At 48.3% G+C, this 26,055-nt stretch overlaps 1 protein-coding gene across 1 annotated transcript in view; it reads right to left on the reverse strand.

The window, feature by feature from the left end:
- UVRAG (UV radiation resistance associated) overlaps positions 1–26,055 on the reverse strand; it is a 727,264-nt gene that overhangs the window by 294,448 nt on the left and 406,761 nt on the right. The window contains exon 9 of the mRNA XM_069640056.1: positions 15,083–15,167. Coding sequence (XP_069496157.1) covers positions 15,083–15,167 — 85 coding nt within the window. The remainder of the gene's footprint in view (positions 1–15,082; positions 15,168–26,055) is intronic.

A 26,055-nucleotide genomic window follows, 5' to 3' on the forward strand; every position in this document is an offset into this window, starting at 1 on the left:
CATCAACATGAAAATAATAAGACCCAAAGTGTAAGCATTCACTTTTGTGCTTTTAAGTTTCCATAAATAGCATTCATCAGTTCAGCAAACCATGGTTAGCAATAAAAGCACTGTCAATGTTCAATCTTCTGCCTATTTTCCACCCAAACCAGTTCCCATCTATTTTTCAAAAAATAGATTAGCAATTTTCTGACTTTGTTCACATTTCTTTGGAGCTGCTTTCAAGCATTTAAAGAATGCGTGACCGAGGAGGGGGTGGGCAGTCTGGAGATCCATTAAAGCAGCGACAGTGCAAGGAAAGAGGTTGCATTTTCAATTACTTCACACCAACAAGTTAGCCTACCGACTAATCCTGCCCCACCGATTGTAGTACCAGTAGTAATAATGCTACTATAAGTAGTAACTGTACTGCTAATAACAGTAGTAGCACTAATATCAGTGTCAATATTACTACATGGTGTAGTACTTTTAGTAACAGTAGAACGCCCAGTATTATTAGCAGTACTAGAAAGTAGTAATAGCGAAATGTGCATTAGTAGTTGTAATTCCATTAACTGTACTAGTAGCACTAGTAGATTTAGTAGTACTGGTACTACCAGTAGTTGGATTACTACATCTAGTAGTAGAGGCAATATTTGTACAAACTGCATCAGAGGTACTACTACTACACATTGTCTTAGCACTCTTTCTACCGTTATTAATGAAAGTAGTACAACTAGACCTATTAGATCAACCAACTCGCGCCTGAGGGGAGTCAAGGGCGCAGGGTATTTGCTTCACACGAGGGGCCTTGGAGCCCTTCCTCGCAGTTGTTGCTGGTGTCCTGCTGGCTACAATCCCAACCCGTGAAGCTGCTGATAAATTCCCTGGCTACCCCGCAAGGGTGAAGCCTGCAGGGAGTGAAGGGCGTGAGGAGTTTGCTTCCCGCAGGGGTGTTCACGACCTGTGAGGGGTGGGGGGTGCGCTCCTAGAGATCCAGCCCCCAGCTACCTACTCCTACATCCACACGGAGGGCTGCTGCTGTCAGCCACCGAGACACAACTGTGCTTACTGCTGGTGGCCGTTGGGTTTCTGCTGCTGCCATGGCTTTGAATCCAGCAGGGGACTCAAAAGCAGGTAACGCTGCTGGCAAATGATTTTCTATGTAGTTGTCATCACAATCACGGACATTAAAACATCGGAAATATTGGCTAAGACTGTTATTTAGTTTTCTCCCGTCAAACGTCATCACTTTTATCATGTCTGGGTCCCCAGAACTGGCACACGAGCCTGTGGGGACACCTTTACTCCTTACCGGGCTTGGCCTGGGGTTTGGCTTAGGAGTAGGTCCCAAAAGAAAAATCCTGTCACTTAAAAAGAATAACATCCAAAACGTGAAATAATCACCCTGCTTAAGCGACGTTGACCCTGCATCCACAACTAGATCTGATGCTGCTTGCATCACTGGCACTCTTGGGAACACTCTTACTGATTTCTGAAATCCAACATTTTTTGGGCATTCCCGATGTAATCGCCAGTGTGCTTCAAGAAGGGGGGACAACTACAGATGCCACTGCCGTTACTGGTACTGTTTCTAATGTCCTTGCTCTGACCACTATAACCCCTAGAACCTCACCCTGTTTGGCAAATGCCGCTCCAGGCAGCTTACCCCACCATCTCCATCGGGAGCCTCTGCCTCATCTTATGTGCATGCAGGCCCCTCCCACCCACCCAAGCACACACGGCCCGATGGGCCGAGAGCCCGCCCAGGCACCCTGTTCCGGCTCTATGCAAAAGGAGTCCCTCGCCACCCCTCAACCTAAGGTGGAGGGCATTTGCACTCTGGCCCAGGTTATAACACTGCCTCCAAGTGTGCAGGAGGTCAAGGTGGCCCAGCAGCCATCAAAAGTGATCAGTGATGATATGCTCAGCCAATTTCCCTCCCACCCATCTGCATGGGTGGAGAATGAGCCTGCGAGGTGCCCGCCAACCGCCTTGGTAGTAATGAATGTAGATCCGTTGGGAACTGCCTTGGCTCAGTATCCAATATGGAAGAAGCGTTTAGCGCAAACCATGGTATCTCTGCGGACAACAGGGAAAAGGGGAGGGGATCGCAAAGGAAAGGGGATGTTCCCATAGCTGTAGTTGTAGCCTGGTTCTGGCCGAACTTGTGTCGCTCAAAAATCTGCTCCTGTCCCTAATGGAAGAAAGCAGAAGTTGCCAATCCACTGGTTCCCCCAGCGGACCAAAATGGGCCTCTGGCCGGGCCCAATGCATCCAGATCAGCAGGTTCTCTTGCCCATGGTCTTTTCATTAATCTTCCCAAGTCAAGCAAGGGTCAGAGTGGAAGACTAGACGGGAATCGGACCAATTCCAGAAAATGCAAGTGTGTTAAACAACAAGGAGCCAACCCGGGGACTACAGGTTTATGAAATTCTGGGGGGAACTAAAAGATCAACGAATGTAATCAGGGAGCAGGCTGAAGAGTTAAGCACTTCTTTCTATACATTTACTGTACTATAAATTTACTTGAAAGTCAAACTTGGGTGTATTTCTGCATTTACTTGAAAGTTCAACTTCAGTGCATTTCTGCATTTAACGTTTGGCCATTGATTGTAACCTGCTAGCCCAGTGACTGTTCAATACTGCTTTACTTGCTTACTCCTCCCTCTGCCTCTTCTCATTTCCACTCATGGCGCTTTCTGTTTCTCCCATCTATTCCAACTGCTTCTCTATCAACTACCCTTCCCTTCTCACTAAGTCTGGAAAAAAGAAATTTAAAAAGGATATCTTGGCCTCCAACCCTGGACTCCCCATCGCTGATACCTATACCAGCGCCTCTTCCAGACATACCCTCACCGACATCCTCTTTGTTGTTCCTTCGCCGGATCTATGGACTCCCCCCATATGATATCTGTGCTTTGTCCTGTCTCCTCCTCTCCCATTAACGGTGGCACTCGCTGGGATGTCCTCATGGCTTCTTTCGACTCCTCCAGAGTCATCCTTAATGTCTACCTAAATGGCACTGTCATGGTCCAAGGTCCTCAGGCCAATCTCCTCTTCGATAGGCGTTTCCCTCGCCTCATCAACTTCCTCTCATCTCCAGCTGTCCTCTCCTCTCACTCCCTGGCTACCTTACCCACTTTTTCCTCCTCCTCCTCTGCCACTCTTCAGGCTACCTCCCCAACTCCGCAGGGCGTACCTCTGAATTGTACCACTCCCCGGAAGGTCTTTAAGGCCGGCAACCTTCTTCATCTTGCCACTCTCAACTCTCGCTCTGCTGTCAAACATGCCTCTGACATCTGCCACCTCCTTGAAGAACTGGACCTTGATGTCCTCGGTCTTACGGAGACATGGTTCACGGCTAGCTCTGTCACAAGCTTTGACACTACTCCCTGAGGGCTCCAAGATCCTCTCCGCACCCAGATCCACTTGACCTGGAGGGGGCATAGCCGTGATCTTTCCTGAGATGATTCCTGCCACTATCATTCCCATTCAGATGTACTCCTCTTTTGAATGCCTTGTCTGCAGGCTCTCACTCTCTCCTAGCCACTCTCTTACTGTTGCTACTCTCTACCGCCCCCCCCCGGCAAATCACCTCTTTTCTCCCCGAGTGGGCCGACCTCTCCTCCTCCCTCCTGGCCTCAACCACTCAACTCCTCCTCCTTGGTGACTTCAACATTCACCTCGATTCTCACTGTCCCTCATCGCTGCTCTTTCGCAACCTCCGAGATACCCTCTCCCTCTCTATCCTCCCCTCTGGCCCGACGCACTCTGCAGGACACACACTTGAAGTCTTGATCTCCCCTGGCGTCCCCCTCTCTATTCCTCTGACCATTCCTCTCTCCTGGAGTGACCACTGCCTCCTCTCCTCCCATCTCTCACTTTCTTCTCCCCAAGCCAACCACACCCCAACACTTCCACTTACCTTCTCGGACATCCGACCTATGAAGCGCGTGTCAGCTGAGGCTTTCGCTGCCACCTTCTCTCCCCCTCCTGCTCCCCTGGCTGACTCACACCCCGACACAACCCTGTCCCTTCTCTACTCTTCCATCTCTGATACTCTTGATGCTCTTGCCCCTGTCATGAGGATCCACTTGAAGTCCAAAGCCAAGTGCAATTCCTGGTATGACTCCGACCTAGCTACACTTAAACGTAAGTGTAGGGTGGCTGAGAGGAAAGGTAGGTCTTCTTGCTCATCCTCTGACAAACTGGCCTGTCGCCTGCTCCAAAGGCAATACCGACTCTCTGTCCGCACTAAGAAGAGAGCCCACATTCAAGCCTGTGTCTCTGCGGCATCCAACAACTCGGCCGAACTCAATCTGCAAGGAGCTTTTCAACCCTGCAGCAGTCTCCTCCACTCCTCTTGCCTCCCAGGCTCTCTGCAATGCCCTTGCCTCGCACTTTATCTCTAAATCCCAGGATATCCTGTCCACCCTCGCCTCCCTTCCCCCCTCCTATTCCCTCTCAGCCTGTGCTTGGAGAGCCCCCTTAAAGACCCCCCCACCATCCTTCTCTTCCTTTCCTATTTTCTCCCCTAACAAGGTCGTTAGACAAGTCTGATCTATGAAATCCTCGTCAAAACAGGTTAATCCCTGTTCCTCCAAAACCATCAAGGACCACATTGACACCCTCGCTCCTGCCCTTGCTGATTTTTGCAACCACTCGTTTACCTCAGGATCCTTCCCCTCCCCTCTGAAGCACTCCCTTGTGCATCCTCTTCTCAAGAAACCCACAGCTGATCCTTCCTGTCCAGCAAACTATCGCCCAATTTCAATTACCCCCTTTCTGGGCAAACTCCTGGAAAAGCTGGCCATCTCTTAGCTTAACCTTCATTCAGATTCTGTTGGTTGTCTCCATGACCACCAGTCTGGCTTCAGAGCGGCCAGAAACACAGAAACTGCTCTCCTCCATATCCGTGAAGATCTGCTCTCCAACCTGGATTCTAACATTCCCTCTGTCCTCATCCTTCTTGATCTCTCTTCTGCCTTCGACACGGTCAACCACACCATCCTGCTCAACCGTCTCCGTGATAATCTGGTTATCACTGATCAGGCTCTGGCCTGGCTGACCTCTCTCCTCTCTGATCGACCCTCCCAGGTCCAACTGGGGTCTTTCCTATGATCTATCTTCCTCTCCACCTGTGGGGTTCCCCAGGGGCCTAACCTCTCACCCTGGCTTTTCAACCAATACCTGGCAACTCCCGCTCACTGCATTGGCATTTTCTGCTCAAATTTCCAGTGCTACGCTGATGACAACTCCGGCTGCCCTCGGCCACCTCCACTCCCTCTCCCATCTCGGACTGCCTAACTGCCATTGAAAATTGGTGTGCCGCCAATGATCTTTGTCTGAATGCCAGCAAGACGGAGATCCTCCTCATCGGCACACCATCTCCATCCTTTTCCCTCACTCTCTGGCCGGCCTCCCTTGCCCCTTCTCCTACCCCTACCTGCGAGGCTAAGAACCTTGGCGTCATCTTGGAGTCCACATTTTCCTTCTCGGCCCATATCTCTGATAACTCTAAAAAGTCAAACTTCCGACTGCACCTCCTCAGAGGTATTCTGCCTTTCCTCTCCTTCCCCCCCAGAAGCTCATGGTATCCCAAGCTCTGGTTTTCTCTAGCTTTGACTATTGTAACAGCCTCTTTCTAAATCTACCTGCCTCTAGTCTCTGCTCTCTACAACTTATCCAGAACAGGACTGCGAGACTTGTCCTTGGCCTCAAGCCCTGGGATCGTATCGCTCCAGCTTTGAAATCCCTCCATTGGCTCCCAGTGGATGCAAGGATTAAATTCAAAACCCTCTGCATTGTCCACAAGGCTTTCTAGGGCCTGGGTCCAAAATACCTTCAGCTATCCCTCCGCAAATACCTCCCCTCTCGAGCTCTTCACTCCTTTACCTCCAACTCTTTCAGGGTCAGTCGTTTTTCAAAGAAACGAGCTGGGGGTAGAGCTCTATCTTCGGCTGGGGCCTCCCTCGGGAACAGCCTCCCTGCCACTCTAAAACTTGAGGAGAACCATCTGCAGTTCCGGAAGCACCTCAAAACCTTCCTCTTTGCTTCTTCCTCCTCTCCCCTTCTCTCCTGCTGATCTGCTCTCCTGGCACTGTGCACCTGGCCACCCTCTGTCCCCTGGGCCCAGGTACCTGCTCACCCTGCCACTTTCCTGCACTGCCTCCTGGCCCCCCCTTGCACTGGGGACTGTTATCTGTACCCATACAGCCCCCACCCCCCACCCTTTTTCTTCTTTTTCTGCACTTATTCAGACTTACCCAGTCTGCTGCCTTAACACAGCACTTGCCACTTGCTGGCTGCACTACCACAGTTTGCCTCAATTTTCTATTTATTTGATTTATCTGCGCTCCTCAGCTTCTGCACTTTCCATTCTCCCCCTTCCATGCACTTTTTCCCTTTTCCCTTTCCCATGCACTTGCGCGTTCTCAAGGTCACTGGGCCAAGTAAGATCGTTTTTATGTTGTGCTGTGTTCTCACTTGTTCCCCTCCCTTGCCTAGTCGCGCACTGAAACACTTGTGTACGAGCGCGATACAAATAAAATATGTCATGTCACATCCTTCCGCCCAGTTCAATATTCCTGCATGGTGTACCGAAACCGTCACCCAAGCAAAGAGACCCAAGGGAAGTGCTCTGAAATAAATGCTTCCACTAGATGCGCACATTCAGGGGTTGTCTTTTTGTAACCATGTACCATATTGTGGACTGTACTAGGATACCAAAGACTGGAGAGAATAATTTGACTCCGTTAGGAGAACTCTGAGAAACCTAAAAGTGGCCAGGGATATACTAAGCTCTAGCAGGCCACGCAACTCCCAGATAAACAGTGCCATCGTAATGAGTTCTAATCCCTACGGGAGTTTGCCTCCAGGGACTGTCCTGACGGGAGCAAATGGTGCCCCTCTAGGGTCAAGGAATTCAGGGCTTTCTCAGCACATGGTCACTAATGGGTAGTATGTTAACATCACCTGAAGGAGTAATTTCTGCATCAGACAAATATGATCATGGACCTCCAGATATATGTGATGTATGCCATCACTTATGTTAATACTTGCTGTAAGGCTATATTGTGATGACTATAATTTGTGATGTGAAACTTTTATGGCTTTGAGCTGAAAACATTAATGGAATTGATGGATATCTTGTAGTGGTAGTACTGGTAATAGAACCACATCAGCAGCTACTGGTACTGATAAGAGTAATACTAATAGTGCCAATGCAATCAGTAGTATTAGTACTAGTAGCAGCAATACTACTACTGGTAGTAATACTATTGTTACTTTGTCTCGGGAGGATAGCTAAGGGGCAACATGCTCGCCTTGGAAGCAAGACGGCACAGAGCAACGCAGGTTTGATCCCCAGGTCCGTGCTTAGACACCTTTGGGTATTAAGCGCATTATAAGTAACCTATCATATCAAGAGTAAGTTAGTAGCAATAATTTTGCTTCTAGTATTAATGTGACTATTGCTGTTTGTGCTACTGTCCATATTTGCTTTAATAACAGCAGCACTACTTCAAATACTGCCAGTTTGCTGCTATATTGGATCTTCATACTGCACGACCTCCAATTTCACTTCCTTCTTATGGGTCATTTAAAGGATCTCACAAAATGGAGGAAGAAAGAAAAAGCTTTAAAAAAAGGGTTGAATGAAAGATGGATAGGAACTTTTATCCGCTGGAAAATAGGCAGGCAATACAATATCATGAAAAACATGTTTTGGTACAAACTGTATGTCTCCTTTAACCAAGATAGATGGTAACAACTTAAGATATACAATGAACAAGATTGAATATTGAAATACGCGACTGGTAGATCTAAACAACTCAAATCTTACACTTTGAAAATAAACAAGAAAGACCTTGAATGAAGATGGAAAAGTGGTCAAATGACAGTAACTAAGTTATTGGCTGGGGTTAGGCGATTGCATCAAAGGTATGGGGAGCGAACCCCTCCTACTCACCTTCTATCCCAGTTTAAGTAGTTGGTTTAATATTAGATCACAAACGGTAGCAGTAAACAGTTATGTGAAGCACTATGTGTTAACAAAAAACAATAACAGTTTTTACATTTTTTATCCATTTCATTTTAAATGCTAGAGTATGGTGCATTTATAATGTAATACCATTTTTAGCTCATTTGAGTTGCAACTTTAGCCTAGATTTTTAACATTCCATCTTAGAACATCCAAGACTTTTATCAGTCATATTTATAGTTCATGGAACCTCAAACCAAGGTAATCATAGTAGCTCACATCTATTGCAGTCCTCTTCAATATTCACTCAACACCACTTGGTATACTTGGTCCGGAAAACCAAAGCTTTGGTTTTGCTGGTGCTAATTTCTAACCCGCAAGCTTTAAATTTGCTACAAAAAAGAACCACAGTTTTCGCAAGTCCAGCTGGGGTGGTTGCCAGGAAATATGCGAAACATAGGGCAGGAGCTTAATCAAATCCCAGCCTAGAAGGATCCATGCTAGTTTCCAAAATATCAATAATAAGCTCATTGATGTACACACAGAACAGCATCGGGCCAAGACGCATTGCTGCCCAACTCCATTCTTCACCCCAAAAGATGTCAGCTCCCCAGCCAATCGCCGCACACAACTGCTCCATTGTCAGACTATAAGAGTTGAATCAATGCAAGCAGATGGCCTGGGATGTGTCTATCCTTCAATAACTGCCACAGATGAGCAGCCAGGTCCCAATGAAAGCTGCCTTACGATCAACAAATAGTGTACAAACCTTGACCGTACTGAAAAAACGGTATATTTCTGCAGTGTTAAATAATGTCTAAAGGCTTGGTCAACGGTACTTTTTCCAACCTGGAATCCTGCTTGGAGAAGACAGATTCAGAAGTGCTTGCCCGTTCACACAAGTGCTTAATTAAATTCTTTGCAAACATTTTTCCAGTGGCGTCCAGCAAAGATATGGGATGATAGTTTGCCAGGGAACCTCTTCCCCCATTTTTTATATACACAGGGATGATCTTGGCACACCTCCAGAATTTTGGTACTCTTACATTTAACCAATTCATTAAAAAACGGGAGAGAATCGGGCCTCACACCATTAATTCATTCTTAAAAAGGTCCACAGGTACCTTATCTGGGCCAAGATTTTTCCCACACTTTTGTGATCCAATCGCATCAGTAACCTCTTGCAGGGAAAAAGCAGATTTTAATCCTTCCGCCAACTGTAATCCCTGCACAGTGGCCCCATTTACTGAAGCCAAAAAGTTGCTTCTTGTTTCTTGGTAAAGTTTTTATAAATGATTATACCTGGCTTCCATCCCTATGCAACCTTGTAAAACGGATACACTCATCGTTATTGGCAGAAGAACAAGTTACTCTCTTACCTGGTAACGTTATTTTGATGGGATGATCTGTCCATATCTATGACAGTAATCACCACAGCTGTGCTGCTTCGGAAAGTTTTCAGCGTCTGCGTCGATGACGTCGATGCGCTGTCCTCGTGGCCCTCCTCCGACGGCCGATGTCACCCAATGTGATAAGTAGGACGCACGACGCCTGTAGCCTCAGTTGTAGTTTTTTCCCCAGAACGTGTGACACCAGTCTTCTGCCAGTCAGACACACAAAGCCTTGCGGAAACGTAAGCTGCAATCGCATAAGAAGTTCTGTAGCGGGGAAGGTAGGGAGGGAGCGATATGGAATACGTCGTCGGACCATCCCATCGAAAGAACTTTACCAGGTAAAAGAGTAACTTGTTCTTCGAGGGGATTGGGTCCTCCGACGTATTCCATATCTATGACAGACTCCCAAAGCAGTACCAAAGCAAGGAGGTGGGAAAAGAATTTAGAAACAAAATTTAGAATGCCCAATCAAATTGCGGAGTAAAGGACTGCCTTGCCAAAGGCCAGATCCTGTCCTCGGATGGAATCGAGGGAGTAGTGACGTACAAAAGTATGTATTGAAGCCCAGGTGGCTGCATCACAGATGTTACGAATAGGAACACCCCTCTGTAGGGCAGTAGATGCAGCCATACCACTGGTAGAATGAGCATGCAAGCCAGCCGGTGGGTCCTTACCCGCCAAGCGGTAACACTCGGAGATAGCCAAAATAATCCGTGACAAAGTCTGTTTCGTCACAGCTTGTCCCAAACGCTTTCCAGCGTAACCAATGAAGAGTTGATCGTCCACTCTGACCCGGGACATGCGTGAAATATAAAAGCTTAACGCTCTCCTAGGATCAAGCCTATGGAGTCTCTTCTCTTCCTTACCAGGATGTGGAGGAGGATAAAATGCCGGAAGAACAACTTTCTGGCCTAAATGAAATTCCGAAACCACCTTCGGAAGAAAGGAAGGACGAACTCTAAGGACAACCCTGTCCTTATGAAACACAGTGAAGGGTGGCTTAACTGAAAGTGCCTGTAACACACTCACTCTGCGAGCGGAAGTGACCGCAACTAAAAATACAGTTTTAAGAGTTAGTCTCAAAGGACAAGAGTGCAAAGGCTCAAAGGGAGCACCAATCAAACTTGAGAACAAGATTCAAATCCCAACCGGGCACCTGGAAAGGTGACGGAGGGAACACATTAGTGAGCCCTTTCAAAAACTGAGAAAGTAAAGGGATTTTAAAATAGGAACACTCCTCAGACGAGCGCTTAAATATGGACAGCGCCGCCAGGTAACCTTTAATGGTACCCACTTGCAAGCCCGTGGGCCAAAGAAAGCAAAAATGACAGAACCATGGGAATGTCACATGCAAAAGGATCCACATTCTTAACTCTGCACCAGTCGCAGAACTTACGCCAATGGCAACAGTACAGAGACTTTGTTGCTGCCCGTCTGGCCGAGAGCAACACCTCCATCACGTCTTCAGGGAGGTCCCAATCCTTATACCTCAACCTTTCAGAAGCCAAGCGCGAAGGTTGAGGGATCTGACCTCTGGATGGAGAACCTGAGGCCCCCCCCTCCCATGAGAGCAGATCGTCTCGGTAGGGAAGACGCCGTGGAGGGCAGATGGACAAGTCGAGAAGGTCCGGGTACCACGTCCACCGGGACCACTCTGGAGCAATGAGGATCATCCGGGTACCGAACCTGCGTAACCTCCGCAGCACTTGCGGGATGACGGGGACTGGAGGAAATGCGTACAGCAGTGGGAAGGACCACTCCACCACGAACGCGTCCTCCAAGGCTGCTCTTGGAGGAAATTCCTGCGAGCAGAACCTTTTGCACTTCCGGTTGACACTGGAGGCGAAGAGATCCACTTGAGGGGTCCCCCAAAGGGCGAAGATCTCCAGGAGAATCTCCTGAGCCAGCTCCCACTCATGAGAGATCGTGCTCTGCCTGCTCAGAGCGTCCGCCGTCTCGTTGTCGTCTCCGGCCAGATGAACTGCCGAGATCGAAACTTCCTGCTGGATGGCCCAGAACTTGAGCTGCATCGCCTCCCTGCACAGAGGAAGTGACCCTGCGCCCCCCCCTTTTTGTTGAGGTAGTGCATGGCCACTGTGTTGTCCGTCAGGATCAGGACACTCTTTCCTCGCACAATCGGTAGAAAAGCCTTCAGGGCTAGCCTGAAGGCCCTCAGCTCCAACAGATTGATATGGAGTCTGGACTCCGACGTAGACCAATGACCGCTGACTGTCAACTCGTTGGCATGAGCTCCCCATCCCGTGAGGGATGCGTCCGTCACGATCGTCACCTCCGGCCAGGGAAGCCAAAACAGAGCCCCCTTCATCAGATTGCCTTCGACTGCCCACCACAGAAGGTCCTGGGCGACCGAGGGCGGCACCTGAACAGGGTCCGACATCCTGCCGGAGGATTGCGACCACTGCATCTTGAGTGCCCACTGCAAAGATCTCATCCGCAGACAAGCCTCGGCACCAGAACAATCCATGAGGCCGAGCAACCTCAAGAACTCGAACGCCGGGAGTGTCTGGGCATGTTGAAACTTGTGCACCATCTGCTGAATGTGAAGAGCCCTCACCTGGGGAGGAAAACATTGCCCCAGGGATGTGTCAAGCACTGCTCTGATGTACTGGAGCCGATGTGTTGGCGTCAAATGGGACTTCTTTAAATTGAGGGAGAAGCCAAGCTTGTGAATGGAGTGGCAGGTGACGGACAGATGATCCAGGACTTGCTCGGGAGAGCTCCCCCTGATCAACCAATCGTCCAGGTAGGGGTAGATGTGAATCCCCCCTTTCATGAGCTTGGTGAAAACCCTCGGGGCGGAGGTCAATCTGAACGGCAGGACCCGAAACTGAAAGTGCGAGTCGCCAAACGCGAACATCAGGTACTTCTTGTGCTTGGGATGGATCGGCACATGGAAGTAAGCATCCTTGAGGTCGAGAGACACCAACCAGTCCTGAAGTTGAAGGGCCTGGAGGACTTGAGAGAGAGTAACCATCTTGAACTTGTCCTTCCTGAGGAGTTTGTTCAAACCGCGCAAGTCCATGATGGGTCTCAATCCCCCCCGTCTTTCTTCGCGTTCAAAAAGTAAGGGGAATACCGTCCCTTGTTCCTCTCCGCTACAGACACCAGCTCTATGGCGCCTTTCTCCAGCAGGGATTGAATTTCCTGCGCAAGGAGCGGATCCGGAGTCTTCAAAGAGAGGTTCCCTGGTGGATTGTCGTGAGGCCTCTGCCGAAAGGGAAGACAGTAGCCGTGGGTTATGATCTCCAGAACCCACATATCTGAAGTAATGGCACGCCACTCTACAAGATGCTGCGCCAGCCTTCCCCCAAATGGTGAACCATGGGACAGGGCCTCATGACTGAGTGGTAGCGGCTGCGGCGTTGCCTGAGGGCAAAGAGGCAACTGCCCCAGCAGCCTTGGCACCTCGAGTACCCTGTTTTCCACCTCTGGCACGCCTACGGTGGCCTCTTTGACTGACAGCTCCTCTCGCTTTACCAAAGGATGAGTAATAACGAAAGGAACCACCCCTCCATTGCTGTCCCCTAGGACGAAAAGGCAGAGGTTGTCGAACTGCAGCGCCCAACGACTTCGCTGCAGCTTTGGAGGTCTGCAACCTCTCAAGGCTCTCGTCAGCCTTGCTGCCAAAAAGATGTTCACCGTCAACGGGCATGTTGAGGAGCCAGGACAGCACATCTGGAGCGAACCCCGACTTCCGCAACCACGCAAACCTGCGTATTAGGGTGCTCGCCGCCATGGACCGGCAGACGCAATCTGCCCTGTCCAAACAATTGAACGGACTCACACATGGCATTCTTGCCATCCTGGAACATAGCAAGGAAACCATCCCGTTCGTCCCCTTTTGGGAATATGTTCAGCCGCTAATGCAATACAGTTCCACATAGTGTGCGTTAAACGCAACAAGGCACATACGGAGTTGGCCGCCTGAAGCGCCATACCCCCTGAAGAAAACACTTTCTTTGCCCATCCATCAAAACGTTTGTCGTCCCTATCCGGAGGGATGGTAGGATACGACACCTGCTTTGCCGGGGCCGTAGCCGCCTGCACCACCAAACTCTCCGGAGTGGGGTGCCTGGTCAAGTAGCAGGGGTTGCTACTGGCTGGACGGTATTTTCGCGACAAAGACTTGCCCACTGCCGGGAGACTCTCCGGAGTAGTCCAAGCCGCCGCCACCCTCCTCTGTAGAGCCATATGAAACGGCAGTACCAGGTCAGTTGGGGGACCAAGATCGAGGATGTCCGTAAGATCATCCTGAACAAACTCCCCTGGGGGAGCAGACCATCCCAAGTACTCTGTGACCCTAGACATAAGGCGCCGGTACGAAGAATCGGAATGAGTGCCAGGCTCAGGCCTACAAAACTCCACCTCCGGAGAGGTGTCAAGTCCACTGGCATCATGCAGTGACTGCCTTAGGTCCTCAAATTGGCTATGGCCCGAGAGAATCTCATCTGGCACCGTATCCGGAACCATGCCCTCATCAGAGCCCTCATCAACCTCTGAAATGTACCCCAGGCGGTGATAGGAAGGGACCTGGGGACCAAAGCCATGCTTGACCTTAGCCAGAGCCTTTCTAGGGGTATCCCCCGTGCCACGGGGCTCCTCCGACACCACCGGCTCGAAAGGCGTCGAGGGCACCGAACGAATCGGCGCCGGCGTAAAGAGAATCGGTGTCGTCGAGTGAATCGGCGTCGACGTCAGCCGCAGCGCCACCAGCATCGACAGCGTCGACAAAGACCTCGAAGCCGGAGCTCCGAGCGTGTCCTTCGACATCCTAGGCGCCGCGGTCTCGAGCGCGTCGAGGACCGGGACCTGGAACGGGCATGATGAGAACGATTCCCCTTGTCCGAGCGGGACCTCGGGCAAGGGGAGCCCATTCCTCCGGTGTCGCCTGCATGGTGGGATAAGCGACCCGCCGATGGGCGGAGTCCTCGGAAGAGGACGGGGAAGGCGACCGATGCCGGCACTTCTGGGATGCCTCGAAGAGCCATAGGAGTGGCGAGACCGACTCCTGGAAGGAGACCCACTGGACTTCCGACGATGACGGGGAGAGTCGCCTCTCGAATCATCCGTCGAAAGCCCCGTAGACCTCGACTTCGGGGCTTGAACACCTTACCTACCCACAACAACTTCTTGCGCTCCCGCAAGGCTTTGGACGTGAGCGACTGGCAGTCGACACAGTCATCCGTGTCATGGGCCTCCCCGAGGCACCAGAGGCAGGCGTTGTGCGAGTCCGTCACCGACATCTTGGACCCACAGTCACTGCATTTCTTAAAGCCCGGACGCGGTTTGAAGACGAGGTAGACATCTTCACGAAGGAAAACTTCTTCACAAAACGAACAGGTTCGAAGTACCGAGAGAACAACAGAAACTCCAAAGAGTCGAGGCGTACCGAGATTCACTAAGTGAACACGCTTGCGGAAAAAACAGATCTGAGGCTACGGGCGTTGTGTGTTCTACTTATCACATCGGGTGACGTCGGTTGTCGGAGGAGGGCCTCGAGGACGGCGCATCGATGCACGACGCAGACGCCGAAAATTTTCCAAAGCAGCACAGCTGTGGTGATTACTATCATGGATATGGAATACGTCGGAGGACCCAATCCCCTTGAAACATAGTTCCAAAAGGTAGGAGTCAAGTGACTTTTCCGATTCGAGCAGAACATCCCATTTAAAAATAATATCTATAGATAGAACCAACAAATTACCTCTTGGCAGTGCATTCCTTCCGCAGCTCGAGCAGGGATTCTTTCTGCATTTGCAATCTCTCATGCTCAACATCAAAAGCATGCCCTGTAAGAAACACAAATTTCATAAGAAGCGACATTTTAAAGTTTTGTATGGTTGTATTCTATGAATATCAAAATAAAACCATGAACCCAATTTGGGCTACTCAATAATTTAGCAACTAAAATAAACCAGTGCACACAATAGCGGCAAACTATTACTGTACATGGGTAAAGGCTGAGCCGGATGTATTTGTGACAACCAGTACCCAGGTAGGAACATAATCATCAAAATTGGCTTTGTGAAAAGCACCCGTAGGACTGGAAGCAAAATATCACAAAAATGAACACCATGTAAGTAAGTGCGAATGACAAGTTGAGGACTGTGAAAGTAAAGTTGCTGTTTTGCCACTATGATACAGATTGTGGTTATTTTTCAACAATTCTCTAGTTTACTAAAAGTACAATTTGTTTATACACTATCAAAGGCGATGTGCGGTTTAGCCCTACTGTTATAGCAGCTACACCTGTAACTATAGAGATGGAATCCAAACAAAAGGCATACACCCCTTCCCAAAACAAAACATTTCCCTAACTTCAATCTTGATTTTTCTGACAATAAAAGGAGACTGGGGAGGATAGGGGACGTACATAGGTATTATAGTGATTTTCCACCCTTATTACTTAGGCTATATTTCTTAATATGGTCTAAATGTATAAGTACAATATGAAACAGACAAAATAAAGACAAGTGCATGCCTTCAAGCCATTTACAAACAAGCAAAAGGACACCTCCAGTTTAGCCAGCACATGGCAGTGTTGGTAATTAATGCCGCTCCAAAACAAGTGCTTCCTTCAGGTGGTCTTTGAAATTTTGTTAAGAGTACCACCTCTGGAAAATCCTTCAAGGAACCTTTCTCATTTTAGAACTTTTGAATTTCAAAGACTTTCCCTCCCTGCATTTGAACATTGGCATCCGACAATGTTACAGTTCTACTAAGATGGTCAAAAAGGGGATATGGAACTCGACTGACATTTTGCACCAGCACAAGTCTCTGGCATTGATCCATGCCATGTTTGTTAGCTACTTCAAGTATTTGTTTAAGGAGGTTAAATTGTCAGGTCTTTGTGAACCGAAACCATCAAAGATGCCGAACATGTAGAGTTGTAAATTCGACCTCAGGTAGGCTTTAATTACAACTGTACCGAGTACTTTCTGCAAAATGGGACAAACTATTTTAGGTTGCAAGTAGAGTTGTGCATATTGTCTTTACCTCGGTCACAGTGCAGACCTGAAGAACCAACAACATACTCTATTTGCATACCATGGCCAAGAATCGAAGAGACCCTAGCTGCATTGGTTGGCCAAGTGTGTGGACCGGTGTCAGTACATGCCACAAGCAGAAGCCCCAATGTCACAACATTAGGGCCTAATTAATTCTCCTCCACCTCACCCCTTTGTACCAGTAGTAGACACTATCCCACTGTCAAAGTACAGCCAGTTTTCTGGGGAAGATACAGCAGTATGTCATTCAAGCACGCTGTAAATTTGAATATGGAAGTCATCATTCTCAAACATGTTTTGAATCGAAACCACAGCAGAATCGAGTATTACGTAGATGATTGGCATCATGGACAACATAAAACTGCCTGGTGTGATCTTGTTACTCTTCCTGGGAAGAAAGAATAGATTATAGCACATATTGTTGTCCATATGGCTGTTGGGCACGATTGTATGCAGTACCCTTTGGGTGCACTACAACAACCCTGACCTCCTGGCAATAGGAACCCAACCTTTGGTACAAGTCTGTACTACACAGGTTGGTAGTGTGTTGAGCAGCCAGGCTCATTTCAAGAGGGGTCAATGTGAGCTGTAGGGGAGTTACACAGAAATTCACAGTGACAAGTATTCAAATTAAATCTTACACACAAGATTTCTTGAGTAAACAATAATTAATTTATTTACCAGTCAGTTATAACAAGAATTCTTCAGAAGGGAGTAATATAAAGCACCACAAATACACTAAAAAAATACACAATCTTAGTTATCTAAATCAGCAAATACCCATTTGGGATGACACACAGGCACTACCTACACCATCAGGTGATTTCAATAGCTAGGGTGCTGTTGGCATTAATATATTATGGTTGCATTTAGAATATTCTTGGGAGTAGTGTTAAAGAGAAGAGAGTTCAGAATAAAACAAGTATTCACACAGTTATTCTTAAGAAGGTAAGTACTTTCAAAATAACCCCCCCCAATGCAAAGTTAGTTAACCCTTTCCTGGAAGGAAGGCAAAACACATTAGCACAAGGGAGAAGAGTCATTCAGGGAGCCAGGCCAGCCAATGTTAAGTTAGCAAAAGTCAAGGTGAACTGAAGCTCTTCTTGCAGGCAAGTATAAAGTATTTTCCAATGTTTAAAACGTCTTGGTAGAACAGAAGAAATCAAAGTAGGGCTACAAGCCGATTACGCTTGTGAAGTAAAGAAGCTACAAGCAACTCTACACATGCAACCAAGCAAGTCTCCAACAAGGACAAGTGGCTACATAACAAAAGGTAAGTTCTCTTCGACTTTACAGTACCTTTAGGTTGAAGAGAAAGTGAAGCAGATGACTTCTGTTCCTGTGCAGCTCTGCAGATCTCACTGTTCCTGGGCCTCAGTTGTGGGGACAAGAGGGAGGACTTCTGGGGACTCCTGAACTGCAATGGACGGTCACCACTTGCAACCGGCAAACTTCAACCAAGTGGCTGTTTGGTGTTTCAGCTCATCGCATCTACCGCAAATAGCAACAGCGGTTCCTGGCTGTCGAGAAGGGCTTTCCTTGCATCTGGGGTCCAGAACTCTGTTGAGGGGGCTTAGGCTCGGTTATTCCCGATTCCTGGGAGTCCGGAGGATCTTCCTGGAGCTCTTGGCCCGCTTAAAAGCAATACACGCGAACTGGTGTTCCTCTCCCTGGCTATCTGGTTCCAGCAGCGACTGCAGTGGATACTCTACCAGCTTTAAGAACATGTCCAGGTGGCTTACCTTGACGTTGATTGGTCCCACCAACTCAAAAGGGAGAAGTTGTCCTTGCAGGGGCTTCTCTGTTGAGTCAAATTTGGAGTTTCAGCACAGCAGCAGGGCTTCATCGCCAAACCAAAGGTCCAGGAGTTTCAGCGGGCATCGTCCACTTCAAATTCTTCTTCGGATTCCTCTGTCCAGTGGTCGACTCTGCCCTGCAAGCCAAAAGGCCTTGCCTTTTATGCAGCTTGCTCCCATTCATTCCAGCCCAGCTGTCAGTCCCCCAGCAGGGTGGCTGTCCTTGCCGGACAGCCAGCCTGCCAATCACCTAAGAGTGCATTCCTGTCTCGTAGGAGACTAAGCACAGGGAGTTTCTGGCACCTCCCTTGCTTCCTGCCCCCGCCAGACACCCTGAAGCCAGAGGCGGGCTTCACTCATGAATGCTGCAAAAGCCAAAACAAACAAAAAGGGACCAAACCTGGTTTGGTGCGCACAGTAAATCTCAAGAAGGACCTTTCCAAAAAGGAATGGCGAAAGAAGAAGACCGGGGCCATTTTGACAAAAATGGCACCCATAGGTGTTTTACCATGGCTGCGAAGGCAGCCCGCGGTACAATCCCATAATGGTAGTAAAAAGTAAACCACTGCCACCAGCCATTCAGTGAGGAAAGGGCAACGTACAAATGTTACATGAGAAGCTAGACAAAGGGGATACTAAGTAGCCCCTCCAGCACCCTATTGTAAGATAGTGTGCTGGGTCTAGAAAGTTACAAATGTAAGTAAAGTCAATTTCACTTTACTGCTCTGGGAAACTGGAGTTTATCCCAGAGAAGGTATTTAAACCTTGGGGAAATCTGGAGGACTTCCCTGTGCCACTACACTGAAGGTGCTGTGTGACACAATGTAAAAACTGATGCCTATGAAGTTTGCCAGACTCCAAAATCAAAAAGAAACAGTGTACCAAATCACATTAAAATAAAAGGGAGAGTGAGGAAAAAAGGGTCTCACTCGCTCCAGGTTAAAAAAATCAAGTTCTCAAGATCCAGCAAAGTTGCACATTTCTGAGAATTCTCCCCAACAATGGACTTAAACCATTTCAAGTGAGCCTAGTGTAACAGTGTTAGGGAGAATTCTCTCTTTAGGCTGAATTTCCTAACCTAGTGAGTCCCCCCAGCAGCTTTGCTGGATTTCTGGAGTTTGTTTTTTTCTCCTGCCAAGAGTGAGACTCTTTTTTCCCACTCTTGGACATGATTTATGGTGTTCCTTTGACTGTTAATGTGTTTTATGGGCTATGGGGTCCTTTACTCCATAGGGTCTCATGTGTTTTTACTATGTGTGTTACACAGCACCCTCCGTGCAGTAACATAGGGGTGTCAGAGTGACACCCCACCATATACTCCATACCCTGGGACTGACTACTGTCTCCCAGGGCATGTAAAGTCACCATTGGCTTTAATAGTCCCAAATTATTAACAGAAACCAGTACAAACCATCATATTGTGGACGTACTGGTCGGGGCAATTCGATTGCCCCGGGGTCTGTTAGTCGAGGGGGCACGTCTCTGTCCCCCCTGATAGAGTTTTGGCTGGTGGCAGTGGATACTACTTTTTATATTCGACCGCGAATATTTCCCTATGGGATTTTCCCATTGTTCGAGGCTACCAACTTTATTTAATTCTCATAGCCTCGAACATACCGCCGGTTTATTTAATTAATATGAATTCGCCGGTTGGTATTTTTTGCCAGGACTCGATTCAAAAATGGCGTTTGTGTTCTCTTCTGTGACTCCAACCCAAGTCGAGTCCTTTGTTCCACTTTTTGGCGGGCTTCTCCACAGAAGCCTCCAAAAGTGGTGCCACTCTGTCTGGGTACCACAGAGGGTGTGGGAGGGGGTTTAGGCACCCTGGACTGAGTTACCTTGGTAACTCAAGTCACACTCTTGTGTGATTGGCCCAAGTGGTGAGCCGGCCGGCTCACCACTTAGCATGTTTGATTGACAGCTAGGCTGAGTGAATGGGGGTATGCTGCATAAAAGCAGGGCTTTGGGGACTGGAACTTCAGAAGTCGCCACAGGACCTGAGAATCCGACGAGGGAGAAGCTGAGCCGACCTACCACAACGACACCACCGGTGGAGCCCTGCGGAACCGACTCACCACTTCCCGACGACAGAGAAGATCTCCGGGCTGGAGAGGCTTCTTCCCTTGACTGGTGGGCACAACCAGTTTACCTTCTTTTCTTCGCACCCCAGACCGGTTTGTGGTCGAACTGCCCGTGCCAAGCACCCCGGCAGCCGGATAGCCACTTACCACTGAACCGCAAATCAACGGACCGCTCCTTGTACCTGAGAAACTCCGCGGCTGGTTTCTTCCCTGGCAGTGCAACGGACTCCTGTCTTCCTCCCCGACGAGTTCCTCTCTTCCCCCGGACGAAGCACCGACTTGCATCCGCTGCCAGGAACAATTGCCCCCGCTGGAATATTCTCACCACTTTAAGGTACCGTGTCCGCCAGGCCTCCCTTTCTAAAGATTGCTACAAGGTAATAATAACCCCTTAACCTTCTGGACTGGGCTGGCCGCCTTGACCCTCTAACTGGTCCCTTTCTTTGGTCCAACTCCTTTTTGAACCGTTACAAGACTTTTGTTCACTGCAACCGTGTGACCTTGGACACATTTCGTTTCGATCCTCTTAAAGCGGATCCGGCCTACTGACTCTGAATTCACGGTGTTACTTTGCCTTCCTCTCTTGTTGTGTTCGTGAAAAAGTGTTGGGATCTGTTTCAATTTATTCTCTGCTTTTCTCTCCCTTTTCAAAAACCAATTATCAGAGTGCCATCTACGTTAAGCGCTCACCGCTGTCTGAAAATAAGTGGGGCTTTACTTAAGACTTGTCTAATATTATTTTAAGGGAGCGTATATCTATTAGTGACCGTGTTTTTGAATTGCTTACTATTAGTGCATGTGTGTTTTTCTAGATGTGGTTTTAAACAAATAATTATATCTCTTTTACACCAAGCCCTGGTCAGTGTTTACTTGTTCTATTGTGTTCTCTTGACCTATTGTGAATACTCTGTATACTGCCTAACTCTACTTGAGGGAAGTCTGACTGCTCAGTCACAGCTACCAAGTGAATCTGTGTGGTGCAGACTGCTACCAAGTGGGTTTACTGCCAAACACCTGTAGTCCTAAATCTTTTGCAGTGGTCCCAGAGGGAACTGCACAGGTTTCTGCCTAACAAATATGTGCTGAATAATGTCAGAGGTTCACCAGACCGTAAAGTATCGGGTAAGAAAATGGAACCCTGATTTCACTTGCAAAGCTTTTCCTACATAGCTAAAGTAGTCTCGACATTTCTCAGAGGACAAAGGCTTGATCGGCAGCACCCCCTTGTGGTGTTTGCACTAGTGGCCAGTGAACAAGATGGCTGCCTAACACAGCGCTCCATGATTTTACAGTCTCATCCTTGGCCTGTAGCCATGACTGGCTGCCAGCAGGACTTTTCCAAGATGATCCTGAAAGTTGAGGGCCTGGAGAGAGGCTGCGTAGCCAGAGCACCTGCCTCAGATGCACTTTTTCCAGTAGGTGAGTCATAAGCTGTGCTGACAGCAAAGAAACGGTGTCAAAAAGGCTGCCACATAGCATCAGGGTGCCCGGCTGGAAGCAGACCTGGACCAAGTGTCTGGACCTGTGCTAGACACCGAGTCGCCAAGCACTGTCGGACCACGGCCAGGAGGGTGCTGGGTAAACCATCCATCCTGCCACTGAGTCACCGGACCAAGCCTCTTGGCGCAAGACAACCAACTAGAGGTGCGACACCTGGGAGGAAGGGTGAGGGGAGGAGGGATCTCCTGCTTTCCTATACACGGCAGTGCTGTGCCTTTGGGGCAGGCTCTCGACTCACTGAAACAGAGCAATCAGCACTACAACACCAGAGTGCGTGAACAGCAGGGGTGCTAGTCCGACAACCAAGTCCTCTGAAATTGCATCTGGAGAAAAGGAATAAAAAGGTCCAATCTACATCTATTCTCCTAACATAGCTGGATAAGGGTGACAACATTTTGCAGCTGTGAGAGGGCCACCAGAGCTCCAGATCTGGTCTCAATTGGCTCCTGGAGGATCGCCTTGAACGTTTTGGCAAAGCAGCGACACCACACTGCCTAGACCGACGATTTCTCTGCACTAGCATTGGCTTTGAGGGTGCAAAACTAGCAGCCCTACGCAGCACATCTGTTCTCACTAAACGTCCCACAGAGTATGCTCTTTACAGTAAGCACAGTGTTTAGGCAAAACACACCAGGCACAACATGGAGAGACTGTTTGAGCAATCAGAGGTGCTCATGGGCTACTGCATGCTCGAGATGAAGTACACACTTCAGACAGTAGGCTGGACGTTGGACTCTCGCAAATATGGTGGAGACCGCGGAGCATAAACTACTCCAGCCTTGTGGACAGATGTCCGAGATGGTGAAGGCAATTCAAGACACCGAAGATGCAAAGCATAGACTTGAATGTGAGATGGCTGGCACTAAATGGGATCCGACCAGGGCAGTGGCCAAACTCCAGAAGAATCCAGATCGACGCAGAATAATAGGATCCAAGAAGTTCGGGAGACCGCCATTCAGTGATTCGGCCTGCTCTTGGCCTCCCACTTAGACCAATCATAAACTGAATGTCAACTATAGAGCTAGAGATTTGATTTTCAGGGCGGCCCACGAAAAATGGGACCCGAAGCTTGGCAGTTCATCCATATCCATATTTTCAGACTTAAGCTCAGCTGTGAAGGCCACATGAAAAAAAAAACTTTCAGGACGTTAAGCAGAGGCTCTAAAATGGGGGTACAAATGCTATTCCTGTCCAAGCTCCAAATTCTTCACAAGGACAAAGTAGTGTTCTTCACAGATCCAAGTGATGCGGCTGCCTACCTTGATGCTAACCTTCCCGCACCAGCGAGGGCTCAAGACCCTTCCTCGCTTAGTTGACAACCTGCTCTCCCAACAGTTGGCAGCAGGCTATAGTGGTTATGAATCAGGCACTTGCCAAACGATAACATGGTCGGTAGCCTAGTTGCTGCCCAGTCCCTCGGAACAGTATTGCTTTATTTGTATGTTGCATTTTTTTGCACTCCATATCACTAAGTATATGAATGTGCTGTGATCTAGCTCCAGAGTGTTTATTAATTGGGGAATTAAGGGTGGGCAGAATTTCACTAAATTGGGGATATGCCATTGTGGGCGGGGGTTAAGCATGCTGTTGGGAGAGCAAAGCAAGTTGAACAGATCAAATATAAAAGGATTAATTTTGGTCTCTAAGAGATGATAAACTGCATGATTAGACACGCAAGGTTCATTCAAATACTGTACATTATGTTAGACTGTACTGACAAAATAGTGTTAAACCCTTCTTTGAAACCCAGCTGCAGTGGCCATCTGTACACTAATATCACGAGACCATGAGATATGGCAAAGTGAGCAAGTTAGTATGCAACTCTCCTTGGCTACCAGGAATGTGCAAGGTCTAAATAACCCGATTAAGGAAAGAAAAGTACTTTCTTACCTGAAACGACAATGTAAAGGTAATGGCACTATAGGAAATGCACTGGACAAAATCCAGATTTGGCATATTCGGCCAGTGGTGGGGCAAATGTGAGTGATTTTCCTCGCATTTGTCCCATGCCAGGGGAGGCAAAATCCTAATGCATTGCACTGTTAATTATATCTCCGACAAGGTCATAACTGACCCGAAGGGAGGTTTGTGATTGTTGTGGATGTACTGATGGTTAAGCTGGTATTCCCTACTGAATGTTTATGGCCCTACCCTTGACACGCCATCCTTTTGATTAAGTGCTGGAATAACGCTGACCATTTCTATGCAATTCCATAGTAATTGGTGATAACACAACAATTACAGATTATCTCAATCAATCATTGGCCAGACCACTGGGACCGTCTGGCAAAGCACTCGTGGTGCTTTGTGTGGAAGGGGCGCTAAAGGATACGTGGCACTGTCTGCATGGCTCTGGTAGGGAAAACAGCAAAACAAAAACAAAAAAAAGGTGATGGCTGGAAAGTTTGGAATGAATCTTAACCTCTGAAATTGCTTTGTGCAACCCTCCAGACCATTGTTCTTCACCTGCTAAGCCATTACAAAAGGGAAAAGACCATATGCAAATCAGGATTGGTCACATCACTTCTGCACAAGACAACGAGCATCCACAGACATGGCTGGGCTGGGCTGGAAGGCGAAGTTATAAGGTATGGAGGGTTGCCGACAACAATGCCAGAGGTTAAGATTTATTCTAAATCTTCCAGCCATCACCTCGTTTGTTTTGCTATTGCCACCCCGAGTGGGACAGCTATGCCCAGATGCAGGTCTTGTTCATGTCAGGCCTAGAGACCCAAGCTACTCCTCAATGACGAGGCAAAATGAGGATGAAACATGTCTGGGGATACTTGCGGTCTTGTGCAGAAGGGATGTGACCAAGCAGTTTGGGCTGTACTGCCCCTTTGGGGGTGGGTCCAAGCCCGATTTACAGATGGTCTTTCCTCTTATTTCAACCTTTCAGCCTTCACCTCTCGTTTTGCTCTGGTAGGGCTACACGTACTACTCCACTATGCATGACTCCTACTTGAAACAGATGGTTGGCTAAAATCCAAACAGGCTGTGAACATGTTTACAGAATGTACCAACCTTCCAAGAACACTAGCTGACCACCCTCCGAGTTCTCATGACAGTAAAGTGGTGTGGTACTACTCACATGGGACACGTGGGGATTTAAGGCTAAGGCTCTGACAGATCTGGCATTCTGAGAGACAGAGCTGAATCAAAGTTAATCCAGGAAATGAATGTAAGGTAAGTGGACAACGCAGGAGATCCTAGCACATGGCCCCTCCCAAAGGACTATATGTCTGTTTGCAGAGCCTTTACATGAAGAAATGAACAGCCCTGGAACACTTGAGCGCCTCATTTGTAGTGATCACCCCCGACTTAACTATCAAACTGGAACTATCCTGTAAATTGCAATGTTTCATGTATCTGTGAGCAATCAAAGCGTTCATCTCTTCAACAACTTTTTTATTTGCTAAGTTATGAGTGCAAAAGTCATGTTTTCTTTGGAATCTTGCTGTTCATGCTTTCTATCTTTGATGTTTCAATTGATGTACATTTTTTCTTTAAAGTTAGTAATATGAAGTTTCTAAATGTTTGAAAATGTCTTGAAAAACAGGGCAGTATCAAAAGAAATAAACGGGGAGAGTTGCATGTCTGTGTGATGCTGGAAATGCATCGGAGGGACAGGCCTCCGTATCCTTGTCCTTTACTGCCTTTTATCGTGTGTTCCGACGTGTTTTCTGCGCAAGAGTTAATGTTGGACTCCTGGCAGTGCAGCTCTCTCCTTTGGTTTTGGTGAACAGACCCGGCGGATACCCTTATGGCACCCATGGGTGGGGGTACAACCCTGTGCCCCTAGTGTATGTTTTTGGGCACCTATGTGTGGCCCACAGAGCAGGGTACATGCTGGTGGCAGCTCTGTGCTGAATTGACTGGTGACCTGAGCGTCCTCCATTTTGGGATGCCCAGGCCCTGTCATTGGAATCGGTAGATTCCTGATGGAGACAAGATGGCCCCCGTGGCCTCTTGCCTTCCATCGCCTGTTACCTTGATCTTCCCGAAGTACCGGGAATCCCCGACTCTGTCCATTCCCCCTGACTGGCTGTTGGGTGGAAGTTCCATATATGGTAGTGTGGGGGAAGTGCTGACCAGACTGCCTGGAGCCTTCCCAGCGACCGTATGTTGTGGGTACGCCTGTGGGTGGGACCTGGGTGAATGGAGTGTGTGACGAATACACATTCTGTGTTGTGGGTGTCTAGTATCTGGTGTTTGACACAATGACTGAGACAGCCCTGCCCGAAACTGGTATGAATCCAGTGTGGAGTGTTGAATGGCTGGATACTTCTCTCC

Source organism: Ambystoma mexicanum, chromosome 7q, assembly GCF_040938575.1.
Source record: "Ambystoma mexicanum isolate Mex_15411 chromosome 7q, UKY_AmexF1_1, whole genome shotgun sequence".
Taxonomy (NCBI): Eukaryota; Metazoa; Chordata; class Amphibia; order Caudata; family Ambystomatidae; genus Ambystoma; species Ambystoma mexicanum.